Source organism: Lepus europaeus, chromosome 23 (genome assembly GCF_033115175.1).
Source record: "Lepus europaeus isolate LE1 chromosome 23, mLepTim1.pri, whole genome shotgun sequence".
NCBI classification, from domain to species: domain Eukaryota; kingdom Metazoa; phylum Chordata; class Mammalia; order Lagomorpha; family Leporidae; genus Lepus; species Lepus europaeus.
The window spans coordinates 27,754,961-27,778,124 of NC_084849.1; the positions used below are offsets into that span (position 1 = coordinate 27,754,961).

General features: G+C 58.1%; 1 protein-coding gene across 2 annotated transcripts; it reads right to left on the reverse strand.

Annotated features, from left to right (window-relative positions):
- Positions 1-68: 68 nt before the first annotated feature.
- On the reverse strand, positions 69-14,122 carry YPEL1 (yippee like 1). 2 transcript variants are annotated; one of them, XR_009864908.1, is made up of 6 exons: positions 14,093-14,122; positions 5,150-5,432; positions 3,180-3,223; positions 2,808-2,916; positions 2,253-2,475; positions 75-393 (listed from the first exon to the last, which is right to left on the reverse strand). XR_009864908.1 is itself a non-coding variant. In XM_062182635.1 (5 exons), the coding sequence occupies exons 2-5, from the start codon at positions 5,264-5,266 to the stop codon at positions 2,386-2,388; spliced, it is 360 nt and encodes a 119-aa protein (XP_062038619.1). In that variant the 5' UTR covers positions 5,267-5,432; positions 14,093-14,122; the 3' UTR covers positions 69-2,385. The 2 variants fall into 2 exon arrangements, 1 of the variants encoding a protein (XP_062038619.1); XM_062182635.1 differs by having other exon boundaries at positions 69-2,475.
- Positions 14,123-23,164: the final 9,042 nt, after the last annotated feature.

Sequence of the window (23,164 nt, forward strand, 5' to 3'; positions counted from 1 at the left end):
CGGCCAAGTGCCTTGACGCGGGCCTCCCTGGCTGAGGCCCAGAGCTGCCCGCCCGCCCTTCCAGCAGTGAGGGGGCGGACACGAACTCACAGCCCCGCCCCCTGCTCTGGCAGCACCGTGGGGGGGGGGGCAGTACTGTCACAGACACCGGGGACAGCAGCAGCAGCTTTATTCTGAAACCTCACACAGACACAGGACGGGGAGGCCGGGCGCTCCCGCTGGGCCCGGCGGCTCGGCGCTTCTCGGTGGGGCTGCGAGCCCAGTGTTCTAGAACACTCAAGCCACTTGGGTTTTGTTATGACCCGATGAGGTCTTCAGGTCAAATAAAGTACTTTTCTGAAAAATCCTCCTTTCTGATCCTTTCTCGATGACAGATGCCAGCAAGAATAAGCACTACGGTATAAAAATACTGTGCGTGTACCTGTAAAACCGCGCCAGGCTGAGCCGCGTGCCCCGCCCCGTGCCCTCACAGTCGCTGCAGCTGAGAAGCCCTGGGTCACCTCCCCTTCAAGGACAAGTTACCCAATAAGTGAAATAATTGAGTCGCCCGGTGCTACCTGCTGAGCCGCTGAGGGTGCAATGCCCCAGCAGACCTGGCTGTCAGCCCCTGCGGCCAGCTCACCTCAGTTCATGTGGTTTACAAAGGAGCCCGCGTTTTGAAGGCCAACAAAGGAATTGACGCGAGTGTTGTCGGTACCCATTAAAAAAGATAATATCTATATATACACACACAGTCCGTCCTCAGAGCACTGTGTACAAAACTCCCCGAGGCCGTCACAAACGACTACAAAAACCAAGCTGCTCGGAGTGAGGGGGCAGGAAAGTGGCCCAGAACATAGAAAAGCTTTAAATAGAATTTCAGTATATACAAAAAATCGCTCCCAAGAGTGACAAGATTCTGCCTCCCATGAGAGCACGCAGGGCCCGGGGGCCCCGGGTCGGCTGTCCGCACACGTCGGGCAGATGCCGCCACAGCCCACACCAGGCACGGGGGCCCCGGGCCACGGCAGCCTGCAGGTGGCAAGGGGACAGGCAGGGCCAGCCTCGGCGCTCGGGGGCACTGGCCTGGGAGCCCGCTGCCTTTGCCAGGGTGAGGACGAGCTTGGGTAGCTGGCTGCTGTCCCTCTGAGCGCTGCGCAGCCTCGTCCCCCAGGGCCGGGGGCAGCAGCCTTGCCCACATGCCAGGGCTCCCCTGTGGGGCAGAGGTGGCACTGGGCTGGGCGGGCAGACCCAGCGCGTCCTCAGGCTGGACAGGACCCCGGGCACACTGCTCTCTGAGTGGAGCTGCAAAAGGTAGGGAGACCCAAACTTCCCCGCGGACAGTGCCTAGTCCCTGGCCTTGGCGAGCTGGCCCTCGCACACTGCCCTCCCTGTATGGTCCCCACGCACCTGCGGCGGCCAGGGTCGGGCCCTGGAGGCAGCCGGCCACATCTCAGACTTTGAGTGGGCCCTACCAGTCCTGGCCTCTCTCCTACGCAAAAATAATCTTTTTCTTCAAGTAGATCCAGGGTAGAAAACAAAGACCCAGCTTCTCCTTGGTCCAGTGTGCTACTCTAACCACGTGGACCAGCCACCCGGTGACGGCTGTTGCTTGAGCCCACTCCCGGCCTCCCCAGCCAGGCTGTTGCCTCAGCGACGGCTGTGTGTGTGGGGGGTCCCTGGGCAGTCTTTAGCGACAGGGTTCTTTTGCTTTCTAGATAAGCAAATCTATTGCCTTAAATAAACACATGTTCTATTAGATGCATTGCTCTCTTTATAGCTGCTCTAAAGTGGTTTCATGACATCCTCTGTTTTTGGCCAGCCTAAAATAACCAAAACCAAAACAAAACAAACCAGCCCACCCTGGGCACGTACACTGTTGGCTGCTCCTGGAGGATTCTCAGCACTCGGCCTTAACAGTTCAAGAGGAAGAACCCGCTCGTAGTTTTGCAACTGGAGTGTGTGTGTGTGTGTGTGTGTGGGTGGGGGGTACCACATCTTCAATCTCAGAACGGCAGGGCACCCCAGGACAGCCTGTCCCCTGTGGCCGTGGCCTCCGAGCCCCCACGTGGTCTGCTGTTGTAGGCGACAGCGCACGGCCAAGCCCCAGGGTCAGCACAGGCTGCGAGGGGGCGTTAACCGGGCGGCTGGGTCGTCAGCAGGCTCATTATTCCTCAAGAACGTGACAAGCTAGAAAAAGGTCCCTGGCGATTTTCAGAAACAACACCCATGTATGGAGGGGACAGAAGACACGGGCCAGAGGGGCACCTTACCCACGCGACAGCCGTCCAGCGTCGCAAGCTACGCAAGGCCAGCCTGCCAGGTTCAAGTTCAAGAAACAGTGTCATCCGAGCAGCTCTGTGTTGCCATTACATTCAGCATCTCTTTCACAAAATAGCGCTCCCTTCACTCCCACCCGTTGTCCTTGATCATGTGGGCAAGCTCAATGATGAACTTGCCTTCCTTGTACTTCTGGCTGCTCTCAAAGGCGTGCTCCTGGTGGGAGAGGGCAGATGGGCAGGGTCAGGGCCACCTCAGGGAGGACTGCGCCAGACATGGGGGAGGGGTCAGGGCCACCCACAGGAGATCAGGGCCACCACGGGGAGGGCTGGGCCAGCCACGGGGGAGGGGTCAGGGCCACCACGGGGAGGGGTCAGGGCCACCCATAGGAGATCAGGGACACTGCGGGGGAGGGGTCAGGGCCACCCACAGGAGATCAGGGCCACCACAGGGAGGGCTGGGCCAGCCATGGGGGAGGGGTCAGGGCCACCACGGGGAGGGCTGGGCCTCCTGGGTGTGGCAACCCCTGCAGCTGGGCGGGCACTAACGTATTTCCACCCCAGCGTGGTCTTGCAGTTCTCGCAGTAGATGTCCGCCACCGCGTGCAGTCCGGTGAGCAGCACCCTCTCCTCAGCGGGGCCGCAGCCCACGTTCACCCTGTGAGAACAGAGGTCTGAGTGAGCCACAGCCCCGCCCCGCCCAGACCACGCCCCCGACTGCACCCCGCCCCGACCACGCCCCCACCCCTTGCCCCGCCTTCGGTCCTCAGCCCGGCCCCGCCCCACCCCGCCCCACGCCCAGCAAAGTGGACACAGGGGGTTGTGCGGCGGGCGGCGCTGCCCCGCCAGCTCCCCCATCCCACCCTCACCCACGCCCCGCGCCGCGCCCCAACCGTGGCTGTCATCCCCTCCCGCACTCACACGGAGTTGAAGAGGTAGGCTCGTCCTTGACTTCCCTGAAAGGACTGAAATGGAAGAGGGGCTCAGCTCCCGCCGCCCACGGGGCTCCCGCCGCGCAATAACCCCGGCTGCTGACGCCGCCCCCAGCGTGGTCCGAGGCCCTGCTGTGGCCGCAGAGGGCCTGGGGGACACCAAACTCCGAGAGCACACGGGGGCCTCGCAGCCTTGCAGAAGGCAGGCCTTTGGCCTGGTAGCCTAAGAAGCCGCGTTCCAGGGCCTGGGTTCGAGTCCCGCCTGCTGCCAACACAGCCCTGCCAGGCAGCTGGTGATGGCGCCAGTAGTTGAGTCCCCACCACACCTGGGCTGAGCTTCTGCTCCTGGTTCAGCCTGGCCCAGCCTGTTGTTATTTTGATTATTTGAAAGGCAGAGTTACAGAGAGAGGGAGAGAGAGAGAGAGAATGAGAGACAAACAGAAATCTTCCATCCACGGGTTCACCACCCAAATAACTGCAATGGCCAGGAGCCAGGAGCTGCATCCGGGTCTCCCACGTGGGTGGCAGGAGCTCAAGGACTTGGGCCTCCCAGGGTGCATTAGCAGGGAGCTGGATCGGCAGCAGAGCAGCCTGGACATGAACCATGCTTCCCAACTGGCCTCCCGTCCACTAGGCCACATGTCCACCCCCTTGATGTAATCTTAAAACAGTTTAATGGCTTCCGCTTTTTCACTAGGCCCACCCAGTGACAGGCACACTGCTGGCCAGCTGCAGGCCGCCTGCTTGGGTGCAAGGTCATGGCCAGGTGTGGGTGTCACGGGCTCCTCTGGCCTTTGGTCACTCGTGACACCGTCTCACCAAGCGAGCCGACCCTGGGGGTTGAGGTGCCTCCACTGGACAATGCAAGCTTCCGGGTGCACAGAGGAGCCCCAGAAGCCAGGAGGCAGGACCAGGCCACTTCCAGACAGTGCAGAGATGAGCCTGCCTCGCCTGTCTCCCACAACACACAGGAGGGCGTCTGACAGGCTCCATGAAAAATGGAATGAACAAAAGTTAAGTTTGGTCGCTCCAAAAAATGTGAAGTCCATGCACACGTGGGGGTCTTCAGAAAGTTCGTGAAAAATCACATGTGGGGCCAGCACTGTGGCGTAGCAGGTAATGCCATCATCTGCAGTACCAGCATCCCATATGGGCATGGGTTCGAGTCCCGGCTGCTCCTCTTCCAATGCAGCTCTCTGCTGTGGCCTGGGATAGCAGTAGAAGATGGCCCAAGTCCTTGGGCTCCTGCACCTGCGTGGGAGACCTGGAAGAAGCTCCTGGCTCCTGGCTTCAGATCGGTGCAGCTCCAGCCATTGCAGCCATCTGGGGAGTGAACCAGCAGATGGAAGACCTCTCCCTTTTGCTCTCTGCCTCTCTGTAACTTTGCCTTTTAAATAAGTAAATAAATCTTTAAATAAATAAATAAATCACGCGTGTCCTTCAGCAGGGTTTGCATCACAATAAACGTGGTCACTTTATTTTCCACGGACTTCCTGGAGTCCTCTCGGCCAAGGAGAGAAACATCTTCTCCTTGGGGGCCAAAGAGGAAGCTGATGCGCGGAGCACTGCTGGGCTCCTGGCCCCGCCCTCAAGGCGCCAGCCGCCCTGCACACACGGGCCACCCCAGGGCAGCTGGGGGCCCTTGACACAAGTGCATTGTCCTGCAAAGCCCCCTTTCCTTCTCGCCCACCGTGAGTTGCCCACATTTCTGTTATTCCCTTGTCGCTAAGCTATTGCCACGGGTCGTCTTCACCGCCTTTATTCCGTCCGTATTTGCCGATTTGGCATGACCTTTTACCGCTCTGCTGAACCCCTCACGCGACTCGCTAGTCCCACCCCTGGTGCCAAAGACGCGCCGAGGGGGCGCGCTGCGGCCGCGGGCGTGCCCACAGCGCGCCGGGCGGCTCCGGCCTCCGGGACGCGGCCGTGCAGGACGGCTGCCCGCACCCAAGCACTTGCCTTGGAGATCAGCTCGTCGTGGTTGGCCAGGTGGGCTCTGCAGTGGATACAGCTGTAGGTGCGGTGGCAGCTGGGCAGGTACGCCTGGAAAGTTTTGGACTTGGTCATCTTCACCATGTCTGCGGGCCGCTCCTCACTCAGCTCGGCGCCGGCGCTGGGCGAGCTGCGGCTCCGAGGGGTCTTCTGGCACAGGAAGCACTGGAAGATGCACGCAAGAGCCGCCGTCGTCCGGGGGAAGGCGTGTGGTGCCGTCCACACCGTGGGCACCAGAGAATGCCACCACCTGTCAACAGGCCACACACAGCTCTGAGCCCACACACAGCAGGTGGATTGGATTCCCCTGTCTGGAAGGCCCCCGGGGAAGGGGCCGGGGAGAGGGGCTGGGGGCCTGTAGCTTTACCAACTACTTTTCACTCCTACGTTAACAGGGCACTGGTGTTGGGACCAAGCCTAGTGGGTAAGATGCCAGTATCCTACATCAGAGTGCCTGGGTACTGTACCCGGCTCTGGATTCCAGCTTCCTCCCTGGGAGGCAGTGGTGTTGGCTCGGAGAGGTGGGTTCCTGGCACCCACGTGGGAGACCTGGACCGAGTTTCTGGCATTGGCTTCAGCCCTGGCCAGGACCATCAGGAGCTTCTGGGGGAGTGGACCTGCAACATGGACGTTCTGTCTCACTAATAAGCCTTTATTTATTTATTTTTTAATTTTTTTTTTTTTTGACAGGCGGAGTGGACAGTGAGAGAGAGAGAGAGAAAGGTCTTCCTTTTTCTGTTGGTTCACCCCACAGTGGCCTCTGTGGCCGGCGCTGCACCGATCTGAAGCCAGGAGCTTCTTCCAGGCCATCCTCTGCTGCTTTCTCAGGCACATTAGCAGGGAGCTGGATCGAAGTGGAACAGCCGGGACTTGAACCAGTGCCCATATGGGATGCTGGTGCTGCGGGCTGTGTCTTTACCCGCTATGCCACAACACCATTAAAGAACTAGAGGTAGGCCGGCGCCGTGGCTCAACAGGCTAATCCTCCGCCTAGCGGCGCCAGCACACCAGGTTCTAGTCCCGGTCGGGTCACCGGATTCTGTCCTGGTGGCCCTTCTTCCAGGCCAGCTCTCTGCTGTGGCCCGGGAGTGCAGTGGAGGATGGCCCAAGTGCTTGGGCCCTGCACCCCACGGGAGACCAGGAGAAGCACCTGGCTCCTGCCTTCGGCTCAGCACACTGTGCCAGCCACAGCGTGCCTGCCGCAGCGGCCATCGGAGGGTGAACCAACGACAACGGAAGACCTTTCTCTCTCTCTCTTAGAAGAACACAGGAACACAGGACGGTGCCGAGACGTGGGATTCGGCAGTCATTTCTCGGACACGACACCAAAACCACAGCCAAGGAGAGGAAAGGGGGAAACAAATCGGCCTCCATGAAAGTGAAAACACCTCTGGGCTTCGAAGGACACGAACAGGCGAGCCGCACGATGGGCGAAAACCTCTCACATCGTACTTCCAAAAAGGTGCCAACATCCAGAGTATGCCAAGCCCTCCACGGTTCACCACCACCAACACCCAACAAGGCGACGGGAAAACAGGCAGAGGACCGGACAGACGCTTCTCCCGAGACGGCCAACAGGCGTAGGAAGACAGCCAGCCTCATCAGTGCTCTCTGGGGAACGCACTGGGGCACTGACACCCGCTAGGGGGGCTGGGGGGTGGACTGGACACAGGTTACACCGGGGAGGACTGAAGGACATTAACACTCAGTGAAATGAACAACTCCCGCCCCACTGAGTCCACTGACAGGAGATGACCCAAAGTGATCAGACCCATAGGAATGGAAAGCCAGATGGCGGAGGGGTGTGGGAGCTGGGGGTGGGGTGGGGAGTGACTGTGCCAACAGGGACACAGCTTCAGCCGGGGAGAGCACACCGAGCCACCTGCTCACACAACGGCTAGGATGGAGACAGGCTTGAGCATCCACCACGGTTATTTCACAAAGTTTGTTGTTGTTGTTATTCCAAAGGCAGGGAGAGAAGACTGCATTCCACCAGTTCACTCCTCGGATGCCCCTAACATTCAGTTGGGTACCCGCAATTCAGTCCGGGTCTCCCACAAAAGCTCCCTCTACGTGAGCTGTCGCCACTGCCTCCCAGGGCGTGTACCAGCAGGAAGCTGGCCAGGAAGGAGAGCTCAGGACTGTACCCAGACCCCCAGTGTGGGGTGCAGGTATCCCACGCAGCGTCGTAACCCCTGTGCCACACACCTGCCCCCCGTGACCCCAGGACAGTGGGGGGAGGGGAGATCTGGAGAGCCATGCCCCGGCCAGGCTGTCCCCGTCACAGACGTCCTGCAGCAGGGCTGGGGACATGGCAGTCCAAGAGCGCGGGAGCAGGAACAAAGGCTCTGAGATCCTACCCCAGTGGACCTGCTCTGGCCAGCTGCCTCGCCCTGTGATGACCCCTGGGGGCGGCACCCAGGGACCCCACCCTGCATCACCTGTGCCAGTGGCCAGGAGCCCTGCTCCCCTGGCCCCTCATTCACAGGGTCACTTTGTGTATGTTTACAAATATGTATTTATTTGAAAGAGCTGAGGAGAGAGGGAGGGAGAGAGAGAGAGAGTCAGTCTTCCATCTGCTGGCTCATCCCCCAGATGGCCACAACAGCTGGGGCTGGGCCAGGCCAAAGCCAGGAGCTTTTGTCCTGGTCTGCCTCGTGGGTGCAGGGGCCCAAGCACTTGGGCCGTCCTCCGCTTCTTTCCCCTGCTAATGCAGAGCTGGAAGGCAGTGGCGATGGCTTAAATGGCTGAGTTCCTGCCCCCATGTGGGAGACCTGGATCGTATTCCCTAGTCCTGGCTTCAGCCCAGCCCAGCCCTGGCCACTGTGGCATCTGGGGAGTGAATCAGCAGATGAGAGATCTCTGCCTCTGAAAAAGAGATTTTAAAATGATGCAACTATCATCCATGACAGTAAAAGAGATACCGTCCCGATAACAAAAGATGCTGTAACCACATGAACATCAGACAAAGCAGACCTTAGGATGCCTGGGCCACTTCAGAATGACGAAAGCAGCGGTAGAGAAAGACACAGCAAGATAAGTCTTAAGCACCCAAAACAGTCTCAAAACACGTAAGTCAAACGCCGATGGAAACTCGAGGGGAATGCCTACGTGTGGAACAGAGCGGGCTACTTCACCATCCCACTTTGTGTAACCAGCAAAGCAGAGAACAGGACAGGGGGCACACACCGGGCCCACACTGCCATGAGCAATGGTGCACCTGACAGCCATGCAGGATGCATTCCCCAGGACCGCCCTCAGCATATCCTGGCCCCAAGAAAACCAACTTAGAAATCAACAAATAGGACTAGGAAACAAACCCTCATATGTTTGCCCATACAGCATGCCAGTGCAGCAGGTGGTGGCTTAACCTGCTGTGCCACAGCACCAGTGGGTGGAAGGCCTCTCTCTCTGCAAACTCTTTCAAGTAATTAGCCTGTTTAGCCACGGCGCCGGCCTCAAGTAAATAAATCTATCTTTAAGAAAAAAAATGTCTAAAAATGTGTGAGAACATTGGCTCCTCCTGCTCAGGTGGCCCCCAAACCCTTATCCTTGGCCCCACCCTGGCTGTGTCAACCCCGCCTCTCTCCCTTGGGCTCCTTGTACAGAATCAGGGACAATGCCTCCCGTTCAGCCTTCACAGATAAGATCCGGTCCACGGGATCCTTTATGAATTTAAATCCTGGCCTCCCTCCCACTCCCCTCCAGACAGGCCTCAGGGAGGTCATGGGTTCAGGGTTCAACTCAGACACCAACCTATGAGCCCAGCACCCACACACCCTGGCCAGCTGGAGAGGACCCACAGGGAGGCAAGGGCCTTGTCCTATGTGCCATCCCTCTGAACTCAGATCTTCACCCAGAGTCTCCTTCCATTGACACGAGCTGCAAAGGATTAAGTATCCGTTCTCTTTCTCCCATTTCCCTGGGCTGCCCTCGGACAAAATATGACAAGTGCAGGGGGAAGACTGGGCTGAGGGTGGCAGGAATCCTGTTTAAAAATTGCCTCTTCAAATCTTCCAACAACATGGACATGGTTCCAAGCTCCATGCAACCTCACCCCCCCCCCTTTTTTTTTTTTTTTTTACATTTATTTACTTATTTGAGGTAAAATTACAGAGACAGAGAGGGAGGGAGGGAGAGGGAGAGGCAGAGAGAGAGGTCTTCCATCCTTTGGTTCACTCCTCAAATGGCCGCAATGGCTAGACCAAAGCCAAGAGCCAGGAGCTTCTCCTGGTCTCCTGTGCAGGTGCAGGAGCACAAGCACTTGGGCCATCCTCCACTGCTTTCCCACACCCGGCAGCAGAGAGCTGGAGTGGAAGTGGAGCAGTTGAGACTCGAATCAGCCGCTCCTGTGGGATGCTGGCCTCACAAACAGTGCCTTTGTCACCTGTTACACCACAGTGCCCAGCTCCAAGCCCCTCATGATTAACCCTTGGTTACCTCTGTTCAAAAGGAAGAGCTTTTTTTTTAATTGTAGTAAGACCACTTAACTCAAGATCTCTTCCACGTTAAGTGCACGGGACACAGCTGACCCAAAAGCTGGTGTGTGGTGCTTGCCGAACATGAACCGGATGCCTGGTGCCTGCAGGCTGACAGCTCCTACTTCCCCCCTCTCCCGGCCCTGGCAAACCACCTCCCCACCCCACCCCCATGCTCTCTGAGTCCTTGAATCTGACCTCTCTGGAGACCACATGCAAATGAACTTGAACATAAGTGCACTTCAATACTGCAAGGGAAAATGGAATTCAGATATTTGTCTTGGTGTTAACAAATCTTTCACACACTCACACACACACACTTAAAAGTGGCAGGGAATTATGGTACAACAGGCTGAACTACCCAAGGGCTGCCTGCATTCCATCCCGGGGTCCAAGCCCCCGCTTTAGAATCAACTTCCTGCTAATGTGTATCGTGGAAGGCGGGACAAGTCCTTGGGTCCCTGCCACTCGAGACAGAGACCCGGATGTGGTTCCCAGCTCCTGGCTTCAGCATGGCCTAGCTCTGGCTGTTGCAGGCAGGAACCAGGAGCTCCATCTGGGTGTCCCCCCTGGGTGGCAGGGGGTCCAAACACTTGGGCCATCTTCTGCTGACTTAAGCTGAGTCACAGAGATAGAGAGAAGTCTTCTATCCACTGGTGGTGTCTGGATTGGAAGTGGAGCAGCCGGGACTCGAACCAGCACACACATGGGATACTGGTGTTGCAGGCAGAAGCTTAACCTGCTACGCCACAGCGCCGGCCCCTGAATCTATCTTTCTTATCACCGGGCAATAAGCTATTTCAAGAAGCAGCAAGAGGATGTCCTGCTAAGGCGGAAAGTGAAGAGCTTTCTGCCAAGTGGTCCCACCCGGCCCGAGAGGCTAGTGTCAGGAGAGAACACTCAGGTGCCCAGGAGGGACCCCCCCACCCGGGGAGCAGGAGGAAGTGGTTCCTGGGCAGTAGGCACCCAGAGGAGACCCAACAGCAGCCACTGGCTCCTGGGCCATCCCGGGACCCCCAAGCCAAGTGTCTTGGAGGGAAGAAAGACTGACCTTTCATCCACTGGTTCACTCCCCACATGCCTGCAATGGCTGGGCCGCAGCCAGGAGCCTGGAACTCCATGCCCTCAACAGGTTATTAACACAAGGTAAGCTTTCAGAGCAAAAAAAAAAAAAAAAAAAATTCTGAGTTCCAGAAGCTTCTCTCCTAAGACAAGCAGGCGTGCTTACTTTAGAAGAGTGGGAATCAGACCTGCGTCCACATGGTGCAGCCACCATGCTTCCCAGGACAAAGCAGCCGAGGGAGAAAGCCACACCAAGTTGTTTTGGTGGAGGCTGTGAGCCGCTGGCTGCGGGGGCCCTGCACTAAGACTCCAGCTCTGGCCTTGCACACAAGGCCAGGCACCCATGGCGCACGCAGCCCCGACCCTCTCAGTTTCAAGCCATTCTCACTGCCTGGGGAAGGGGACCGGCTTGGTCCCTGGCCCCTCACGCCACACCCGCAGTCCCCCAGGCTGTCACCACAGTGTCAGGGACGCAGACCACGAAGCGGGCACTTGAACCAGGGCCTCCGCCGCCAGCCAGTGTGGCTGTGAAATCTCTGGCTCACCTGGCGGGCAGAGTCCCAGGTGGCCGCGGGCAATGCGCTGCCTACCCAGGTCCTGCTGCTTTGGCCGGGGTGTGCAGAAAAGCAGCCGTTAGGTCGCAATGGAGCCACACACACTCCTCGTCGGAGCTCCTGGATCCGAGTCCTGTGCTGCTTTCCCATTCCAGCTCCCCACCGCTGCACAGCCTGGGGGGCAGCAGGCGATGGCTCCAGTAGATGGGTCCCTGCTGCTGGCACGGGAGACCCAGATGGAGCTGCACATTGGCTGATGCATGCAACCGGAAGGTGCACTGTGACACCTGGCTGACACAGCCAGTGGTCGCCGCACTGGCTGCTGTGGGGCCACCTGGCGGCATCCACTGGCACCCCATGGGCACACAGCCCCGGCTTAGGGGGGTCATTCCAGGAGTTCATTTACAGATTCCAAGACAACTGGGGTCAGAGCTGCTCCGACAGCAGAAGATGCCAACCTGGGACGGGAGAGACTCAGGCTGGAGATAGAAATGGCAGTGACGGGGCGGGGGACTTCCTTCTTGGATCTTCTCATTTGGCTACAAGGGTGCAGGTGTGAAGTCCACGGCCCCTGCCTAACCTTCCCCGAGGCACGCACCTGCACGGCTGCCTCCAGGCAGGGCAACCCAACCCCTTGTGGCTCCCCCGCCAGCCCCTGGGGCTCGGGGGCCCCTCCACTGCCCAGAGTGCTGAGGCCTTGTCCTTACTGCTCTGCCGCTCTCCTGCCTGGGTCCACTTCCTCTCGCCCAACTCCCACCAACCCTGGGGCTTTGTAGCCAGTCTTTCTGAAGACCCTGGATACATTCTTTCACATTTCTACCACTAGTAGTAACACAGTATCCCACTGCCTTGGGAGGCCTCCTCCTGGTGGAGGGGGTGGGAGGAGAGCACCAAGGGGAGGATCCAAGACTCCACACCACACGGGGCTGCCCTCTTTTCCAATCCAAGTGAGAAACGGAAGAGTCTGGAAATGTGAAAGGATCTGACTTAATCACACGTTCAATAAAACACAAGCAGCCATTCACAGCCCAGCCTGGGGCAGAGGAGGAGCCAGGGATGGGGGTGGACACAGGGCCATTTCACAGATAGAGTTAGACAGTGAGAGAGAGAGAGAGAGAGAGAGAGAGAGACAGACAGACAGACGAGGGAAAAGTCTTCCTTCCATTGGTTCACCCCCCAAATGGCTGCTACGGCCGGCGCTGAGCCTATCCGAAGCCAGGAGCCAGGTGCTTCCTCCTGGTCTCCCATGCAGGTGCAGGGCTCAAGCACTTGGGCCATCCTCCACTGCCTTCCTGGGCCACAGCAGAGAGCTGGCCTGGAAGAGCAGCAGCCGGGACTAGAACCCAGCGGCCATATGGGATGCTGGCACTGCAGGCGGAGGATTAGCCAAGTGAGCCCCGGCGCTGGCCCCAGGGCCATATTTCTTGCACTGGGTTTGCACAGTCCGCAGCCACTCGAGGCTTGGCTGTGCAGAACTTTCTCCAGCCTCTACACAAATCCCTTATGAAAATCCCCACTCCCTAGAGGTGTCAGATCTAAGGACTTAAAACTTTTTTTTTTTTCCTCCCTTAAACCAAATGAATCTCTTATGCAACATCACAGGAGTTTTCAGGCAGTACTTATATTGCTTCCATAAATTCCGCCATCAGTCAGACCTCCAGAGAGAAAACCGCACCGACGTGACACAGCGGCCCCTCGCCCGCTCCGCTCGCCCCTGTCGCACACAGGTGCGGGGACCGGGGACCACAGGCAGGGGACTCAGGAGCCAGCCCTGCAGGCTAGCAACAGCTTTGCAAACTGCAGCCTTGCAAAGCCGGGCTCAACCCTGCACTCAATGGCACAGCCAGGTCAGTGTTTTAGTTCCGGACGGCGACAGTGGGGACAACTGGGCGTGGAGCACAGCACGGCTGCTGGTCCCCTGCTTGCAATTTTTATATAAATCTTCAGTTACTCTATTACAAAAAAAAAATCCCAAAGATGATTGCTCATTTATTTCCCCTTCCTTGTTGTTTGCAGCGCTCAGCCAGGGCCAGGCCCTGTGCCCACGCTGCAGAGGGCGCCATTTCTGCCCTGGCCCCAGCCCCGTGCAGGGCCCCACACGGAAGGGGCCGTCTGTCACCGCCTGCCACACTCTTCCCCCAGCACCGAGGCCCAGGACCGGCGCCTCGCCGGCATCCGTTACACCTGCGAGGACAGGTGATGCGAGGCCCACGCCGCTCAGCGCGAGCCCTGCCCGGGCTCCTCAGAGGCCCCGCGCCAGAGGAGGCCGAGGGCAGGTGACGGTGGGTCCCCCGTTTCTGCCAGAGGCGAACAACCGCTAACCCAGCGGCAGCGGCGGGGCCCCACAGGCCTGGGGAGGGGCCCTCGGCAGGTCCCCGAGGCCCACCGCGCACACCCGGCGCCACAGGTGGCAGCCACTGGCGTCCTCACTCCCCCGAGGCGGGCACAGCCCCGACGCGTGTCCCCCTTCCTTTAGTAAACATTCCCAGGAGTCCCCTTTGTCCTCATTCCACCCCCACTGCTTTATTTTTATTTTTTTAAATTAAAAAAAATCATTTTTAAGGAAGGGCGGAAAAAAAACCCCAATTGTCCCCAGGGCATCATTTTCTGCTAAATGTTTCCATGGCGGGGCGGGGAGAGGCGGAGCAAAGGGGTGGTGGGAGGCGGGGTGGGGGTGTAGGGGGGTCTGTGGTCTGTCCCAGAACCGAGCGACAAATCCAAAAAAAAGCGGCCAGGCCCGCCCCCTCGCCGCCCCGCCGCCCAACAGGTGCCTCCCCGGCCCCCGCGGCGGCCCCGCAGCAGCCGCCCGTACTCACGGCCGCTCGGCGGTCCGCACCCCGGCACGCAGCGCCCATCCGGCCCCGGGCCTCCGTCGCCTCGAGCGCGGCTCTCAGGCGGCCCCGGCGCGGCCTGGGACGCGCTGCGGCCGTTGGCGCGTCGGCAGGGCGCGAGCCATCCTCCCGCCGCCGCCCCGCGGGCCGCCTGCCCTTTGTTTTGGAGCCGCGGCCCGGCCCCGCCGCCGTTAACGGCCTCGGAACGCGGCGCCGGCCAATCAGCTCGCCGCGCCGCCGCCGCCCCGCCCCCTGCCCCGCCCCGCGCGCCCCCGCCCCGCGCGCTCCGCGACGGCGGGGCTCGGCCCGCACGCACCCGGCGGGGCGGGGCGGCACGTGCGGAGGGGCGCGCCGCTCTCCCATTGGCTGGGGCGCTGGGCGCGGCCTCGGAGCCAGCCTGTGAGGGTGGAGGGCCGCAGGGGCGGGGCCGCGAGGGGGCGGGGCTCTGGGCCCCGCCCAGCCGAGGGCCCGGGCTCGGCGGCGAGCACCGCTCCCAGGCTTGCGCGGGCGCGGGCGCGGGCCGACGGGCCGGAGGCGTGGGTCCGACCTGGGGTCCGGTGGCCGCTGTGCGCCGGCGGCACTCCGCCTAGCCAGGTCCCCAAGGGTCGGAGGATCCTGGGCGCACTCTGAGCCCGACCGCCCTCCCTGAGCGCCGTAGCTGCTCTGGGTGCGCATCTGAGCCCTGGCGCTCTTCGGGGACCACAAACCGGGCGGGACGACCCCCGCAAGCGCCCCGCAGCCTTCAGGCAGCCTCCGCCCACGCCTCGTGGCCCGCACTCCTCCGCGGTCACTGTGTTATTTGGCGGGGCCCATACCCTCTCTCCACCTTGGGTTTTGGTTCTCCACTGTGCCGATTTGTGGGATGCGGAGTGCAGCGTGTGTGACCAGGTCAGATGACTTAGCCATTTCTCCCTCCTTAAGCATTAGACATTTTTCGATGAGTAATAACTGTCCGTTACTCATGGAGTGTATGGTGCAACATTTCCTTATGTGTGTACAATCTATACTGATGAAATCAAGGTAAGTGAAAGGTTATTTTTTGAAAGAGAAGGGGTGGAGAGAGAGGTCTCCCATCCACTGGTTCACTCTCCAAATGGCTGCAATGGCCGGTGCTGGGCCACACTGAAGCCAGGAGCCAGGAGCTTCTTCCGGGTCTCCTATGTGGGTGCAGGGGCCATCTTTCCCAGGTGCATTAATTGGCAGAAAGCTGGTGCTGTGGTCAGCCAAGGGGTCGGTGTTGGGGTTACCACCAGGACAAGAAGGTGGAGACCTGGGACGGCTGACAGTGAGTGAGGAGAGCTGGCATCATCTGAGAAACGTGCCTGGAAATGGTCATGAGGGGTTGGGCACTGGGCACAGCACCTGCAGGCGCCGCTCGGGACGCCCACGTCCCAAATGTGAGTGCCCAGGTTCGAGTCCCAGCTCCTCCACTTCCCATCCTGCTTCCTGCTAATGTGCGCCCTGGGAGGCTGCCGCCGGAGGCTCCAGTCCTTGAATTCCTGCCACTCAGGTGGGAGACTTGGATGGAGCTGGCGCTCCTGCCTTCAGCCTGGCTCAGGCCCTGATGTTGCAGGCAGATGGAAGACCTTTCTGCCTTTCAAATCGAGTGAATCACGAAGGGGGTTGGGTGTTGGGCGCAGGGGGCGAGACACCACCCGGGGGGGGGGGGGGGGGGCTCCCATCCGACATCTGAGACCCAGCTCTGCTCTGCATTCCAGCCTCCTGCTGATTGCACTGGTAATGGATTGAGTCCTTGTGGGGAGACCTGCACCAAGTTCCTGGGCACTTGTGGGAAGGAGAGGGGGTGGGGGGGTGGGGATTGAGGGTGGGGTTACTGTTTCCTGGGCACAAAGTTTCAGTTCTACAGATGAGGAGTTCTTCGTTACTTTGTATTATTGTTGTCATTTGAGAGGCAGAGAGAAAGAGCGAGCGTGCCCCAGGGAGCACGCTGGCACCTGCTGGTTCATGCCTCCAGTCCCTGCAAAAAGCTGAGGTTTGTCCAGGACAAAGCTGGGAGAGGGTAACTCCATCCAGGTCTACCATGTGGGTGGCAGGGACCCAAGTACTTCAGCCATCATCTGCTGCCTCCCAGCGAGTGCTTCAACAGGAAGCTGGATCGGGAGCCAGAGGGGACATGAATCCTGGTACTCTTTTTTTTTTTTTTAAGATTTTATTTAGAGTTATAGAGAGAGTAAGAGACAGAGAGAAAGGTCTCCCATCTTCTGGTTCACTCCCCAAATGGCTGCAATAGCTGGACCCAGGCCGATCCAAAGCCAGAATCCAGGAGCTTCTGGCTCTCCCCCGTGGGTGCAGGGGCCCAAGTCCTCTGCCATCTCCCACTGCCTTCCCCAGGCGCATTAGCAGGGAGCTGGATCAGAAGCAGAGCAGCCAGGACTCGAACCTGTGCTGTGATATGGGCTGCGGCAGCATGGGTGCTAGCTTAACCCACTGCACCACAGTGCTGGCCCTGAGACACCACTTTTCATTCTTTTGGCTACATAGCCAGAAGTGGGTTTGCTGGCTCACGGGGCAATCCTACACTGCTCCAAACCTGCTGCACCATTTTCTATTCCCATTAACAAGGTGTGAGAGTTCCAATTTCTCCATGTGCTCATCAACACTCATTTCTAGTTTCTTCATGGTGGCCAGCCTCATGGGTGGGACACAGTATCTCCTTGTGCCTTTGATGTGCGTTTCCCTGGGGATCGGTAACATTCAGCATGTGTGTGTTCTCCTCGGCCTTAAAGACTGTTTATCCACAATCCACGTTGCCCAAAACATTTTATGTGCATGGTGTTTCTGGGTGATGAAAGATTTTTGGGAATAGTGTGGATGGTGGCATAACAATAGGAATGGATTTTACACCACTGAATAATATACTCCAAGACTTTAAAACGAGGGGCTAGCCTTGTGGCATAATGGGTTACGCCACTACCTGCAGTGCCGGCATCCCATATGGGCATCGGTTAGAGTTCTGGCTGCTCCACTGCCAATCCAGCTTCCTGCTGCTGCACCTGGAAAGCAGGATGGTCCAAGTCCTTGGGCCCCTGCACCCACGTGGGAGACCTGGGTTATTCACAGAACCCTGGGCATGACCCCCTAAGTGAACTGACAAGGTGCCTGTCCACAACCCTGCGCCCCCAGCAGTCCACTCTGGAAGGCTCACTTCTGGGCATTCCAACCCCGAAGTGCCTGTGCAGGCACCTGGGGGATGTCTCTTCCCTCCTGCTCTCTCCCTCCCTGAACCTCTTCCTCACCACATCCTGGCGTAGCACTGTGATCCTGGTGCCCCTCGGAGATGCACCGCGGCGGGCAGACCCTCCAGGGAAGCTGAGTTCTCCGGACCCCCTGCACCTGCCCAGCTGCAAAGTTTATCAAGAACATCCACGTAAAAGCCTTCGCTCCCTCTGACAACAGCTGCCAGTGTGCAGGTCTCCGAGGCCACGGTTCTGTGCGATAGTTTCCTGGAAGGACTTGCTGGAAGTGATTTCACCATGGTTACAGCTCATCACTGGGAGGATACGGATGAAAAGCAACCCACGGGGCTGAGTCCAGGAAATCCGCAAAGGGGGGGGGGCATCCAGCATCCTTCCCCCTGAGACACCTGGGCCAGCATGGACGTGGGAGGACACACTCAAGGGTGTCACCAGCCTGTGAGACTCACCTGGGCTTCGGTGCCTGGATTTTATACTGGGGACCCAAGTGGAGGATCTGGGTCTCCAGGTTCCAGGCTCCAGTCTCTGGGGTGTGACCCAGAGTCCCCAATCTTTTGATCAGGTACAATCCCCTCGAACTCTTCTGGTAGTCTCCATCTTAAATCACATGGAGGGGGTAGGGGCTAGCACTGTGGCATAGCAGGTAAAGCCACTGTCTGCAGTGCCAGCATCCCATATGGGCACCCATGTCAGTCCTGGCTCCTCCACTTCTGATCCAACTCCCTGCTAATACACCTGGGAAAGCAGTAGAAGATGGCCCAAATCCTTGGGCCCCTGCATGCACGTGGGAGACCTGGAAGAAGCTCCAGGCTCCTGGCTTCGGATCAGCAGAGCTCCAGCCATTACAGCCGCTTGGGGAGTGAACCAGTGGATGGAAGAACCCCCCTCTCCGCACCTCTGTAACTGCCTTTCAAATAAATGAATCTTAAAAAAAAAAAAATCACATCAGGGACAGACATTTTTAAGAAAATTTCTTAAATAAATGTTTTTTATTTATTATATATTTTAAAATTACAATTTAGTAACTTCAACAAAAAGATTTATTTATTTGAGAGGCAGAGGCGGGGGAGAAAGAGAGAGAACGAGAGCTCTTTTACTCACTAGTTCACTCCGCAATGGCCACAATGGCCGGAGCTGGTCCAATCTGAATCCAGGAGCCAAGAGCTTCTTCTGGGTCTCCCAAGCAGGTGCAGGGGCCCAAGCACTTGGGCCATCTTCTACTGCTTTCCCAGGCCATAGCAGAGAGCTGGAGCAGAGGTGGGGCAGCTGGGACTCGAACCAGTGCCCATATAGGATGCGGGTGCAGCAGGCGGTGGCTTTACCTGCTACACCACGGCACCGGCCCCTTCCATGACCTTTTTGAAATACCCTTGTACATGGGTTTTGGTGGCAGGAAGACACCTGGGAGAATTCTCCCAAAGGGTCTCCAGTCTGCTTTTTACCCTCAAATGCTGCCCGGGACCCTGGGATGGGCCAGCATGGAACAGCCACACAGGTGGCACAGACAGGACAGGGAATGTGACACCGTGGGCCCCCAGCAGTCTCCTGGGCAAGTCAGGGGGCTGGGATGAGGGCTCTGGATGACTCTTCCAGTTCAGAAGCTCTCTGACTTCCTCACAGTTCCTTTGGTGATATTCAAAACCCTTTGGAAAGGAGGCAGGTGCTGTTGTCATAGCAACCGTGCAAGCCATCTTATGTTCTTTCCAAATTAAAAAAAAATCCAGCTCGAGGACTGAGGACAGAACTATGTAAGGAGCAGTGAAGTTAATGATGGCAGCAGTCACCATGGCAACATGCTGTCCCCGGCGACGTCGGCCAGCTGCCACCTGCTCTCTACTCTCTGTGCAGAGGATAGGATGAGGACCTGCCTCCCACGGCGAGGGGGAGAAGCACAGAATGTGTTTTAATTAGAAGTCGTCCACTGTTGATGGGAATTTGTATTTTAAGCGTGGCCACACACCCAGTGCACAGGGCTTCTTAAAACACCCAGCTCCCTCAGGGATCCTGTGAAAATGGGGACGGTGATATGGCAGGCCTGGGACAGGAGCTGAGACTCCAAATTTGTGCTTTAATTTGTACTAAAATACAAGTAACAACAATTACCACCTTACCCATTTTGAAGTGGTTTGCTGCATTCCACCTTGCAGCACTGGTTCGAGTTTTGGCTATTCCATTTCTGACCCAGCTCCCTGCTAAGGTGCCTGGGAAAGCAGTAGAAGATGGCCCAAGTGCTTGGGCCGCTGCACCCATGTGGGAGACCCGGATGGAGTTCCTGTCTCCTGGCTGTCTCCTGGCCCAGACCTGGACTTTTGCAGCCATGTTCACTTTGCTGGACATCTCCAAGACCCCTCTTGCAACACGGAAACCTGGTCCCATTTGGTAACAGCTGCCCTGGGGCCCCTCCCCCACACAACACGGGTCTGGAACCAGGTGGTGGCCAGGATTGCTGGTCTACAGCCCACATCACACATCGGGCTTTTGGGTGGACCGGAGCCTGAAGTCGGTGGCAGACAGCTCTGTGTGAACAAGCCACGTGGGGGGGGGGGTTCCAGAAACTTCCTGACAGGTAGGACAAGAGGAGGGACAATACAGCTCAAGAGTGGACAGAAAGATGCCTGACTCACTTGTGTGCCCAGGGCTTGCAGAGGAGGGAGGATGAAGCACCAGGGAGTGGGGGAGAGACACCGAAGACCCATGACTGCCCCAGGCTCTCGCCAAGTTTGCTGGAACATTCCTTAACAGTGGGCTCCTTAGGCTCCTTATCTTCTTTTTCTGACTGCAAATAATGCTGATTTAATATATCTTTGTATACGTGGCTGTTAGCTCTTGAATCACTATCAAGAGTAAAAAAAAAAAAGGGTGGGGGGAAAGGGGTGGGGTCTGGCATGGGGTAGCATTGGGTTACCCCGCTGCCTGTGACACTGGCATCCCATATGAATGCCAGTTCGAGTCCTGGCTGCTCCATTTCTAATCCAGCTCCCTGCTAATCTACCTGGGAAAGCAGCAAAAATGACCTAAGTGCTTGGCCACATTCCACTCACGTGCAAGACCCTGATGGGGTCCCAGGCTCCTGACTTCTGCCTGGTCCAACCTCGCCATTGTGGCCATTCAGGGAGTGAACCAGCAGATGGATGCTCTCTCTCTCCCTTTGTAACTCTACCTTTTCTTTCTTCCTTTTTTTTTTTTTTAAGATTTTAGTAATGGAATTATTATTATTACTTTATTCAAGAGACAAAGAGAGAAACGGCATGCATGCTAGTGAGCTATCTCTCATTGGTTCACTCTTCAAATGTGACTGTGCTGGCCTGAAGCTGGGAACCCAATCTGCGTCTCCAGTGCGGATGGCAAGGATCCACCCTGCCTGGAACATCACCTGCTGCCTCCCGGGGCCTGCAGTAGCAGGAAGCTGGAATGAGGAGCTGGAGGGGGGGTGTGGGCCATCCTCCGCTGCTTTCCTAGGCACAGGCAGCTGGACCGGAAGTGGAGCAGCCAGGACTCCAACAGGTGCCCATAAAAGCGCAAGCCCCTTTGTGATTCTTTATATGCTTTGGAAAATGCTTTTTTTTTTCTCTTTAAAAGATTTACTTATTTATTTGAAAGGCAGAGTTACGCAGAGGCAGAGAGAGAGAGAGAGAAAGGTCTTCTGTCTACTGGCGCACTCCCCAGATGGCCAGCAATGGCCGGAGCTGCGCTGATCCAAAGCCAGGAGCCAGGAGCTTCCTCTGGGTCTCCCACGTCAGTGCAGGGGCCCAAGCACTTGGACCATCTTCTACTGCTTTCCCAGGCCACAGCAGAGAGCTGGATCGGAAGAGGAACAGCTGGGTCTCGAACCAACGCCCATATGGGATGCCGGCACTGCAGGCAGTGGCTTCACTCACTACACCACAGTGCCGGTCCCAGAAAAGACTTTCATAATTGGGTGCTCATGGCACGTGTGAGCCTCTGTACTGTGGTCCAAGCGGGCCTGAAATTCAGACACAAGATATTCATATGTTCATCTCTCTCTCTCTCTCTCTCTCTCTCTCTGTCTGCAACTCTTTCTTCCCAATCAGTGACCTCTTGGGTGGATTTCTGGATGACCTGTGGTTGGAAGCTCTCGCCCTCTCTCTGTTGCTCTGCCCTTCAAACTGTGTAGTTCTGAGTTTCTGACCTGTGTCCTTTTCCCTCCCTGTGAGTGTGCGAGAGCTGTTTGTCACAAAGCAGATCTGCTGGCGACAGATTCCCCAAGTTTTTGTTTCTCTAACAGAAACTTGTTTTTTTTTTCCTGGTTCAACTCCACGTTTAGTAAGAGTAGAGGAAGGGATAAAACCGTCTTCACGGCGGATTCTGGTCTCTTACCGTGAAGTCCGATACTGGCAGCAAATGTTCCTGTCTACTCAGCTACGCTGAGTTCTGATGGGATGACGGATGGGTGTCAGGCTGGGCTAAACACAGTGTCTCCATCTGCGGATTATCTGGAGAGGGAGAGGGAGAGGGAGAGAGGCAGGAAGAGAGAGAGGGAGGGAGGGAGGGAGAGAGAGAGGGAGGGAGGGAGGGAGGAGAGGGAGGGTGGGAGGGAGGAAGAGAGGGAGGGAGGGAGGGAGAGAGAGGGAGAGGGAGGGAGGGAGAGAGAGAGGGAGGGAGGGAGGGAGAAAGGGAGGGAGGGAGGGAGAGAGAGAGGAGAGAGAGAGGAGAGAGAAGAGGGAGGGAGAGAGAGAGGAGAGAGAGAGGGAGAGAGAAGAGGGAGGGAGGGAGAGAGAGAGGAGAGAGAGAGGGAGAGAGAAGAGGGAGGGAGGGAGAGAAGAGGGGGAGAGGAAGAGAGGGAGAGAGGGAGAGGGAGGGAGGGAGAGAGGGAGGAAGAGAGGGAGGAGGGAGGAAGAGAGGGAGGGAGGGAGGGAGGGAAGGAGAGGGAGGGAGGGAGGAGAGGGAGGGAGGGAGAGAGGGAGGGAGAGAGGGAGGGAGGGAGGGAAGGAGAGGGAGGGAGGGAGGGAGGAAGAGAGGGAGGGAGGGAGGGAAGGAGAGGGAGGGAGAGGGAGGGAGGGAGAGGGAGAGGGAGGGAGGGAGGGAGAAAGGGAGGGAGGGAGAGAGAGAGGAGAGAGAAGAGGGAGGGAGAGAGAGAGGAGAGAGAGAGGGAGAGAGAAGAGGGAGGGAGGGAGGGAGGGAGGGAGAGAGGGAGGGAGGGAGGGAAGGAGAGGGAGGGAGGGAGGGAGAGAGAGAGAAGAGGGAGGGAGAGAGAAGAGGGACAGAGAGAGGAGAGAGGGAGAGAGAAGAGGGAGGGAGGGAGGGAGAGAGAAGAGGGACAGAGAGAGGAGAGAGAGAGGGAGAGAGAAGAGGGGGAGAGGGGGAGAGGGAGAGAGGGAGGGAGGGAGGGAGGGAAGGAGAGAGGGAGGGAGAGAGAGAGAGGGAGAGAGAGAGGAGAGAGAGAGGGAGAGAGAAGAGGGAGGGAGGGAGGGAGAGAGAAGAGGGAGGGAGGGAGAGAGAGAGAGGAGAGAGAGAGGGAGAGAGAAGAGGGAGGGAGGGAGGGAGAGAGGGAGAGAAGAGGGGGAGAGGAAGAGAGGGAGAGAGGGGGAGAGGAGGAGGGGGGGATAAGGTAACAGAGATTTGGGGAGCGAGAGAGAGTTCTTCCATCCATTGGTTCACCCCCCACATGCCCCCAGGAGCCAGGGCTGGGCTGTGGCTAAAGCCAAGAGCCTGGAACTCCATCTGGAACACCCATGTGGTGGCAGGGACCTGAGTACTTGAGCCATCACCCGCTGCCTCCCACAGTGCACCTGAGCCGGAAGCTAGGTTGGCAGTGGAGTATCCAGGGCTCACGCCAGGCACTCGGATTCGGGATACAGGTGTCCAAAGCGCCGACGTAACA